Raw genomic sequence first — 10,000 nt, 5'->3', positions numbered from 1 at the left:
ATATTTTTATATAGATTCCGAGAGAATATTTTTATAATAAAATTGCCTAAAACTTACTAGGCTAAATTAATGACCTTATCACAGACCGGTACTTAGTGGTAGGAATGGCTGTACCTTTCGTAAATGACCTTACAGACATACCTTCACTACCCTCAACGAGGCATAAACACACTCTGTTCTGTGGGTTATTTTAAGTCCGTATGCATCATGTAGGTCAAATTGTCCCTGACAAATTCCTAACAAAAGTATGCCCACTCCAGGAAAACGATTATGGAAGCTTTAGTTAGCAACACAATGCCAATCGAAATGTATTCCTAACTAGCCATGGTAAAGGAAACCCGGAAATCATTCAGGGTACAGTGACTAGTTGCTCCAAGTTATTTCTCTGTTACATAATATTTTGTGATATTCATCATGAATCTTCCTTCTTTAACGATTTGGTAAAAGCACACCCAAGCACAAGAATTGCATTGGAATGTGGAGGGTCGCAACCTTAGACTTTGTATCATAGGGGTAAAAATGGGGTTCAAGTAATTGACAGCCGTGAATTATGTATATCATATTGTGTCACCGAATAGCGTCTACACCTTTCGATAAAGGAAAAGAACAACTTAGATAGCTTTTGTGACAACCATTCGCATTTATCACAAGCAAAGAGCATTCTCAACAGAAACCATGGTATCCTAACTATTCTTTACTATGGTATCCTAACTTTATTCTTTACTATGGTATCCTAACTTTATTCTTTACTATGTGATACTGAACATATTTCCCAGATGCTCAGGCATACAGTAATTACGACACTTCCAAAAGCTGCCGAAGACTATGACGCAGTGACACGGACACCTTCACATGGATACGAAATCTCAAAAGATCTCAAAAGTGTATCACATCTTCCAACAAACTTCATTTATGTGCAGTGTGTTTCTCTGACATGGGCGTGGCTACGAGGAGACCCACTTCGATTTTCGCCGACGTCTGTATTGCTCATTTCTGCCAAAAGTCAATCGGGTAGAAGTGAGTGATAAGTGTTAGAATTCAAGTTAACGATTATTGTGAGAACATTTACTAATTGCGTATTACTTTACGGCTTTGATATACACCGATGTTTATCAGTCACAGTCGTTGTATCCAAATGCGTGATGTGAATCGTAATTTACTGTTCTTCTTCATTACTGTTATTCTCCCATTACGACAAGACAATTATATTTCCAAATGAGTCATGAATATGATAACAAGTATAACGTGGTTCTTTACTGAGGAATTGTGCCTTAACCTGGTCAGCTGATAGGAATGGTTGCAATAGACGTTATACTAGTGTGTTGCAAAGTAAATTAGATTGTTCCGACGACAGAGGTGTTAGGTGAAGTTAAGGTCAATGTGCTCAACTATTTCATTATTATAATGTTCTTTATCTGATTTTGAGGGTAGAAATATATCTATAAATGTCGTTTAAAACAATTCATGGAGCGACGATGGTTACTTAGAGATTTATGTTAGTGTAAATGTAGTTTCCAAAGCAAAACGACACAGTATATTGAAATGCCATAGCCACCCTGGAAACCATGGTCATTGTACGTACATTGTTTGCCCTTCCAAAAATAATGATTTTGAAAGTTGTTTCTGAGCCAGTCCTTAAGATTAATAGCTGTATAGTCAATCTATTGTACCCTTATAAACGGTAATATTACAAACTGCCAATATAAATAGCCAGAATATCTTACCGTGTTGATACTATGACATAATTACCAATTATAGATAAAATAGATTTATTGAAAAACGAGACAACAGTTTCTGTATTATGTATAGTTTTTTTCTTCTGTCAAACTGCCCATAATTCGTCGATTGTCATATAAGTCTATATGTCAGCGATGAGTACAGGAAACATTATATAATAATTACACATCCAGCCGGGACGTAGGAGTGAATTAGCGAGTAATTGATCCCAAAGATAATTCCTCTTGATATGGTATAAGACTTGAGATGTTAAGAGTTTCATACATCTTATTCTTGCTTAATTAAGAGACCGTTATGCTCCCGTTGCCATGATATATAGTTGTTATAAAAAAAAGAAAGAAAAACAAACAAACAAACAAAAAAACACCTATGAATGGCACACCTATTGAGCTCCTGATCATTTATTCATTCATCTATGCTTTAGTTATTCGAGTAGTCTCGCTTTCTTCACTATAATCTAATCTAAATGAGCTTTGAAATCTAAACCCCCAATTTTGTTATTATCCAGATCATTCTACACACATACACGCACATGTAGACGCGCGTGCACAATATCACTCATAAGTGCTTACGTATATTCAATATTTGGAGGCTAGTCCTCCTTGTACCTCATCTGCTGTTACGATTACTACTTCTGTTACTAATACTAATGATGATAATGAATATGACAATCATTAGCATTATTATTATTACATTTCGATCTTCCTTTGAATCTGAAATAAAAAAGTGTGTTAATGAGCGAAAAGAAACAAGGTAAATGAGCGGACACGGACACACACACACACACACACACACACACACACACACACACACGCATACGCACACACACGCACACACATAGACACACACACACATCCAAACAATGATTGTTAAAGTTATTCGGTAACTGCATCCTTGTAATGTAGTTTAGTATTTGTTCCGCTGCTGAGACTCCGAGTTTGACTTTCGATAGACATAGTATTGACCTCAAATATACATTACTGAAAACCAAAATCACATAAGCATTCCAAATATCATTCTTCATTCTTCCTAAAAACTATCGTATAGCGAATCCAAATAAAAATGGCGGATAAGATGTCCTTTATCCCATATAAGATTGAAAGACGTGTCCTTGGTTACCTCCGAGTGGCTCTTCACGAAAGACCTTCACCCAAGATGCGAAGGTCACGTCCCGCCCCTTTGGCAGGAGGCGGACTATATAAAGGGAAGGGAACCAGAGCGAGGCATCAGTTCCAACATTCCAGCAGAGGAATCATGAAGGTACACGCTTACTGAAGATATAACCCTTTAACATATACTTTAAATATATATAGTTTATATTGTGTGTAGCATAAAAGTAATGGGATGACTATAGGTTAAAAAGTAGAAAACAATGTAAACAGGAAAAAAAAAATCAATTTCAAGAGATGTAAAGGATTTGTAATCATAGTAAAGCTATATTCTGCACTTTGCAAGTTATGACATATGTAATGCCTGATGATATATGCTGAGATGCATCACAAACAAATAAGCTGATCTTGTTGTTTTCTTTGACTGTTTAGGCAGCAGTAGTAGTCCTGTGCGTGGTGGCGGCGGCGTGGGCGGCTCCCCAGGGCGGCTACAACTACCAGGCGCCCGTCGTGCAGCAGCCCGAGTACCCAGCAGCGCCCGCCCAGTACAACTTCCAGTGGGACGTCAACGACCAGTACTCCGGCAACTTCTACGGCCAACAGGAGCAGCGTGATGGGGACAACACCCAGGGCAGGTGAGGCAGCCAGATGACACGTCAGTCTGGATTATGAAATACTCAACTAGAAACCGCATAGACTTTGTTAACGGGGGGCTTTTTACACATAACAATGACTATTGTCGTTTTCCTTACTAATAATTTTCGTAATATTACTTAATTAAAAAGTAGTGTTATGTATATAATATCATGCAGTAGTGTGAAAAGTGAGATAAAAAAAACAACATTGTTGACAAGCTGCAAAAGCTACGTTACATAGAATATAAAACTACAAATGAAAGTGTCAAATAATATTTCTTGATGAACCATCAAGAAATCAGTATTCTATTAAATTTGACTTATGATCTGCATTGACAGTTACTACGTCCGGCTGCCTGACTCTCGCCTCATGAGGGTCGAGTACTACTCCGACGCAAGCGGCTTCCACCCCACAGTCACCTTCGAGGGCGAGGCTCAGTATCCAAGCGCCCCAGCTCAGGTGTACTCCCAGCCCGCCCCTGCCCCTACCCAGCAGTATTCCCAGCCTGCTCCTACCCCGAACCAGTTCTACTCTCAACCTGGAAAATAATTTCCATCTTTGAGTGTTTGAAACACTAATCAGGATCTCTCTCTTGTCATTCAACAGCACCTTTCATTCTTTAAACTTCGATACTCACCATTCATTATCTTCAACAAAATACGTCATTCCTTTATACTACAATGTTTATACGTTTCTTCAAATCGATATATTTTTATATAGACTCCGAGAGAATATTTTTATAATAAAACTGTTTGAAACTTACTAGAGACTATTACTGACTAGTCACAGTTTCCACAGACATAGTTTCCAAAGCACCCACTGATGCTCAAGGATTGCGTTGGAATGTGGAGGGTCACAACCTTAGACTTTGTATCACAAGGGTAAAAATGGGCCCCAAGTTATTCAGAGGTTTGGAGAAAATGGCTTCTTAAGAAAGACTAAAACGGAGAAACCTGAGCATGCATCGTTGTCAGGGAATCTATATAATAACATGGCAATGTAGCACTAGGGATTGATTATCATTGTAATCTCGCATGCACATTCACCAATAGACAAAGTGATCGAAACACAGTTGACTTCATGTTTCTATTTTGAACTTTATTCTTATTGAGTCCCCGAATAGCGTCTACATTTATCGATAAAGGAAATTAATGACTAAAATAGATTCTGTGTCAACCATTCGTATTCATCGCAAGCAGAGAGCAATATCACCAGAAACAATTGTATTTTCCTTTTAGTCTTTACTGTTATACTAAAAATATTTCTCAGCTGCCCAGACATACACTAATTACACCATTTCCGGAAACTGCCAAATACACGAGCACCTTATTAACCTGAAGATGAAATCTAAAAAAAGTCACATCCAACAATATCCTTTTATGTATGTTTTTTTTCTTTCTTTCTTTTCTTTTCTTTTCTGGCATGGGCGTGGCTACAAGGAGACCCACTTCGAATTTCGTCGACGGCTGTGTTGGCCATTTCTGCCAAAAGAAATCGGTTAGAGGTTTATAAACTACACATACACTAACGTGAATATGTAAATAACTTTTGTCGTTCCAAAGCCTATCCTAAAAGACGGTTATGAATATATATTATCATAACTATCAATATAACTGTTAGCATAACTCTCATTGCATTTATAATTGACTCGTAGGATAAGAATTGGAACGACGAAGGTTATTTAGAGATTTATGTCACTAGTTTCCAGATAATTGTCAGAATTCAAGTTGAGGATTATTATGAGAGCATAACTCGCCACATATTACTTTGATATCTTTGATATACACTAATATTCATCAGACACAGTCGTTATATCCAAATCCCTGACGTGAATCGTGGATTACTCTTTTACATGACTGATATTCTCCCATTACGACATGACAATTCTGTTTCCAGGGGAGTCATGGACATGATAACAAGTATATATTGGTTCTATATTGCCCTTTGGTTAACCGTTATTAATGGGAACTATTACAAAAGACGTGTTTATATACTAGTGTGTGGGAATGTAAAATTTGTTGGTTATAATGGCTATATTTCCGTTGCCAGCGTTTTACCTAAGTCTTTGTCTGATTTTTAGGATAGATTTGTGTAAATGTATTTATAACTGTCTTTTGAAATGATCTTTGGAACGACGAAGGTTATCTAGATATCTGCGTTTGTGTTCGTAGTTTACAGATCAAAATGCACAATATCTGGAAAAAATACTCTTCTCAGACAGCGACCCTACAATCAGAAGTCCATTATCCCTTTGTTTACTTTCTAGGATTTTTTAATTTTTATTGATTTCCAAATTCTCCTATTAAAAAATAGGATATATCTACTCAAAATGGGCTTTGAAATCTAAGCACCCATATTCGTTATCGTTCACGCACGTGCACACTATCACTTGATTTTAATAAATACTCATAAGTGCTTTATTGTTTTAGAGGCCAGTCCGACATTACTCGCAGTCAAATGAAATTCGGACAGGATTCCATTTTATGTTCGAATTCCCAATCAGAACACACACACACACATACACATACACACACACACACACACACGCACGCACGCACAGAGGCATATCCAAACAATGATTGTTAAAATTATTCAGTATCTGTATCTTTGGAATGTTGTTTAGTACTTCTTACGCTGCTGAGATTCTTAATTAAGATGACATGCATTTCACCCAGTTTCACTTTCGATATACATAGAATACATTATTGAGATAAAGAAAAACTCCTTAGCCTTAACAATGAAGTATAATATTTTTTTTCTTATAATCATTTCCTGCTGATTTGATTTTATACCAGTTGCAAATCCAAATCGAATAGCAAAATCACATTCATATACTCTCCTTCATTCCTTTCAGCCAAGGAAAAATGCGTCTAAAAGCTTTCTTACAGCAGATCCAAATAAAAATGGCGGATAAGATGTCCTTTATCCTATGTAAGATTGAAAGACGTGTCCTTGGTTACCTCGGAGTGGCTCTTCACGAAAGACCTTCACCCAAGATGCGAAGGTCACGCCCCGCCCCTTTGGCAGGAGGCGGACTATATAAAGGGAAGGGAACCAGAGCGAGGCATCAGTTCCAGCACACTTACAGAGGAATCATGAAGGTACACGCTTACTGAAGATATAGCCCTGTAAAACATATATTTAATATATATAGTTTGTATTGTGTGTAGCATAAAAGTAATGGGGTGACTATAGGGTAAAATAATGTAAACAGAAAAAAGTCCATTTCAAGAGAAGTAAAGCATTTGTAATCATAGTAAAGCTATATTCTGCATTTTGCAAGTTATGACATATGTAATGCCTGATGATATATGCTGAGATGCAGCACAAACAAATAAGCTGATCTTGTTGTTTTCTTTGATTGTTTAGGCAGCAGTAGTCCTGTGCGTGGTGGCGGCGGCGTGGGCGGCTCCCCAGGGCGGCTACAACTACCAGGCGCCCGTCGTGCAGCAGCCCGAGTACCCAGCAGCGCCCGCCCAGTACAACTTCCAGTGGGACGTCAACGACCAGTACTCCGGCAACTTCTACGGCCAACAGGAGCAGCGTGATGGGGACAACACCCAGGGCAGGTGAGGCAGCCAGATGACACGTCAGTCTGGATTATGAAATACTCAAATAGAAACCGCATAGACTTTGTTAACAGGGGGCTTTTTACACATAACAATGACTATTGTCGTTTTCCTTACTAGTAATTTTCGTAATATTACATAATCAAAAGGTAATGTTATGTATATGATATCGTGCAGTAGTGTGAAAAGTGAGATCAAACAAAACATTGTTGCCAAGCTGCAAAAGTTACCTAACATAGAATGTAAGACTACGAATGAAAGTGTCAAATAATATCTCTTGATGAACCATCAAGAAATCCGTATTCTATCAAATTTGATTTATGATCTGTATTGGCAGTTACTACGTCCGGCTGCCCGACTCTCGCCTCATGAGGGTCGAGTACTACTCCGACGCAAGCGGCTTCCACCCCACAGTCACCTTCGAGGGCGAGGCCCAGTATCCAAGCGCCCCAGCTCAGGTGTACTCCCAGCCCGCCCCTGCCCCTACCCAGCAGTATTCCCAGCCTGCCCCTGCCCCTGCCCCTACCCAGCAGTATTCACAGCCTGCTCCTACCCCGAACCAGTTCTACTCTCAACCTGGAAAATAATTTCCATCGTTGAGTGTTTGAAACACTAATCGGGATCTCTCTCTCTCTCTTTTCATTCAACAGCACCTTTCATTCTTTGAACTTCGATACTCATCATTCATTATCTTCAACAAAATACGTCATTCCCTTATACTACAAGTTTATACGTTTCTTCAAATCGATATATTTTTATATGGACTCCGAGAGAATATTTTTATAATAAAAATGTTTGAAACTTACTATAGACTATTTCTGACTAGTCACAGTTTCCACAGACATAGTTTCCAAAGCACCCACTGATGCTCAAGGATTGCGTTGGAATGTGGAGAGTCACAACCTTAGAATTTGTATCACAAGGGTAAAAATGGGCCCCAAGTTATTCAGAGGTTTGGAGGAAATGGCTTCTTAAGAAAGACTAAAATGGAGAAACTATATAATAACATGGCAATGTAGCACTAGGGACTGATTATCATTGTAATTCCACATGCACATTCACCAATAGAAAAAGTGATCGAAACGCAGTTGACTTCATGTTTCTATTTTGAACTTTATTCTATTATTTCCCCCAATAGCGTCTACATTTTTCGATAAAGGAAAAGAATGACTAAAATAGATTTTGTGTCAACCATTCACATTCATCGTAAGCAGAGAGCAATATCACCAGAAACAATTGTATTTTCCTTTAAGTCTTTATTATGTTATACTAAAAATATTTCTCAGCTACCCAGACATACACTAATTACACCACTTCCGGAAACTACCAAATACACGAGCACCTTATGAACCTGAAGATGAAATTTAAAAAAAGTCACATCCAACAATATCCTTTTATGTATGTTTTTTTTTTTTTTTCTTTTCTTTTCTGGCATGGGCGTGGCTACAAGGAGACCCACTTCGAATTTCGTCGACGGCTATGTTGGCCATTTCTGCCAAAAGAAATCGGTTGGAGGTTTATAAACTACATATACACTGAATATGTAAATAACTTTTGTCGTTCCAAAGCCTATCCTAAAAGACGGTTATAAATATATATTATCATAACTATCAATATAACTGTTATTATAACTCTTATTGCATTTATAATTAACTTTTAGAATAAGAATTGGAACGACGAAGGTTATTTAGAGATTTATGTCATTAGTTTCCAGATAAGTGTCAGAATTCAAGTTGAGGATTATTATGAGAGCATAACTCGCCACATATTACATTACGTCTTTGATATACACTAATATTCATCAGACACAGTTGTTATATCCAGATCCCTGACGTGAATCGTGGATTACTCTTCTTTTACTGATATTCTCCCATTACGACATGACAATTCTGTTTCCAGGGGAGTCATGGACATGATAACAAGTATATCTTGGTTCTATATTGCCCTTTGGTTAACCGTTATTAATGGGAACTATTACAAAAGACGTGTTTATATACTAGTGTGTAGAAATATAAAATTTGTTGGTTATAATGGCTATATTTCCGTTGCTAGCGTTTTAGCTGTCTTTGTCTGATTTTTAGGGTAAATTTGTAAATCTAATAAATGTGTTTATAACTGTCTTTTGAAATGATCTTTGGAACGACGAAGGTTATCTAGATATCTGCGTTTGTGTTCGTAGTTTACAGATCAAAATGCACAGTATCTAGAAAAAAAAACTTCTCAGACAGCCACCCAACAATCAGAAGTCGATTATCCCTTTGCCTTCCCGTACTTTCTAGGATTTTTTTTTATTGATTTCCAAATTCTCCTTTTAAAAATAGGATCTATCTAATCAAAATGGGCTTTGGAATCTAAGCACCCATATTCGTTATCGTTCACGCACGTGCACACTATCACTTGATTTTACTAAATACTCATAAGTGCTTTATTGTTTTAGAGGCCAGTCCGACATTACTCGCAGTCAAATGAAATTCGGGCAGGATTCCATTTTATGTTCGAATTCCCAATCAGAAGACACACACACACACACACACGCACGCACACACGCACAGAGGCATATCCAAACAATGATTGTTAAAATTATTCAGTATCTGTATCTTTGGAATGTTGTTTAGTACTTCTTCCACTGCTGAGATTCTTAAGATGACATGCATTTCACCCGGTTTGACTTTCGATATACATAGTATACATTATTGAGATAAAGAAAAACTCCTTAGCCTTAACAATGAAGTATAGTATTTTTTTCTTCTTATGATCATTTCCTGCTGATTTGATTTTATACCAGTTGCAAATCCAAATCGAATACCAAAATCACATACAGCATTCCATATACTCTCCTTTATTCCTTTTAGCCAAGGAAAAAATGCCTCAAAAAACAATCTTACAGCAAATCCAAATAAAAATGGCGGATAAGATGTCCTTTATCCCATATAAGATTGAAAGACGTGT

At 37.5% G+C, this 10,000-nt stretch overlaps 4 protein-coding genes across 4 annotated transcripts in view; all 4 read left to right on the top strand.

Moving 5' to 3' along the window:
- Positions 1–56, top strand: part of LOC122263507 (cuticle protein 19-like) — a 1,145-nt gene extending 1,089 nt beyond the window's left edge. Inside the window, exon 3 of the mRNA XM_043031946.2 lies at positions 1–56. This exon is cut by the window's left edge and continues 413 nt beyond it. The gene's annotated coding sequence lies outside the window, so the exon portion shown is untranslated.
- A 2,743-nt stretch (positions 57–2,799) lies between these two features.
- On the top strand, positions 2,800–4,244 carry LOC122263506 (uncharacterized). Its single transcript, XM_086540320.1, has 3 exons — positions 2,800–2,997; positions 3,279–3,481; positions 3,821–4,244. The coding sequence occupies exons 1-3, from the start codon at positions 2,800–2,802 to the stop codon at positions 4,029–4,031; spliced, it is 612 nt and encodes a 203-aa protein (XP_086396446.1). The 3' UTR covers positions 4,032–4,244.
- A 2,307-nt stretch (positions 4,245–6,551) lies between these two features.
- LOC147471100 (cuticle protein 19-like) lies at positions 6,552–7,856 on the top strand. The gene is made up of 3 exons (XM_086540631.1): positions 6,552–6,583; positions 6,852–7,051; positions 7,389–7,856. Exons 1-3 carry the CDS (start codon positions 6,578–6,580, stop codon positions 7,636–7,638), a joined length of 456 nt encoding a protein of 151 aa, XP_086396757.1. The 5' UTR covers positions 6,552–6,577; the 3' UTR covers positions 7,639–7,856.
- A 598-nt stretch (positions 7,857–8,454) lies between these two features.
- LOC122263508 (uncharacterized) overlaps positions 8,455–10,000 on the top strand; it is a 2,797-nt gene continuing 1,251 nt past the window's right edge. The window contains exon 1 of the mRNA XM_086540630.1: positions 8,455–10,000. This exon is cut by the window's right edge and continues 151 nt beyond it. Coding sequence (XP_086396756.1) covers positions 9,915–10,000 — 86 coding nt within the window. The 5' untranslated portion in view covers positions 8,455–9,914.

Source organism: Penaeus japonicus, unplaced genomic scaffold (genome assembly GCF_977035675.1).
Source record: "Penaeus japonicus unplaced genomic scaffold, GWHDUDI00000001_assembly GWHDUDI00000010, whole genome shotgun sequence".
Lineage (NCBI taxonomy): Eukaryota > Metazoa > Arthropoda > Malacostraca > Decapoda > Penaeidae > Penaeus > Penaeus japonicus.
This window is presented reverse-complemented; position numbering and strand designations above follow the sequence as displayed.

What these genes read in the sequence shown, in the direction of transcription:
- LOC122263506 (XM_086540320.1), top strand. Translation starts at nt 2,800, where the DNA reads ATGGCGGATAAGATGTCCTTTATCCCATATAAGATTGAAAGACGTGTC. An exon ending in CCAGCAGAGGAATCATGAAG is followed by an intron (nt 2,998 to 3,278) that starts GTACACGCTTAC and finishes TTGACTGTTTAG; the next exon opens with GCAGCAGTAGTAGTCCTGTG. An exon ending in GGGGACAACACCCAGGGCAG is followed by an intron (nt 3,482 to 3,820) that starts GTGAGGCAGCCA and finishes CTGCATTGACAG; the next exon opens with TTACTACGTCCGGCTGCCTG.
- LOC147471100 (XM_086540631.1), top strand. An exon ending in GGGGACAACACCCAGGGCAG is followed by an intron (nt 7,052 to 7,388) that starts GTGAGGCAGCCA and finishes CTGTATTGGCAG; the next exon opens with TTACTACGTCCGGCTGCCCG.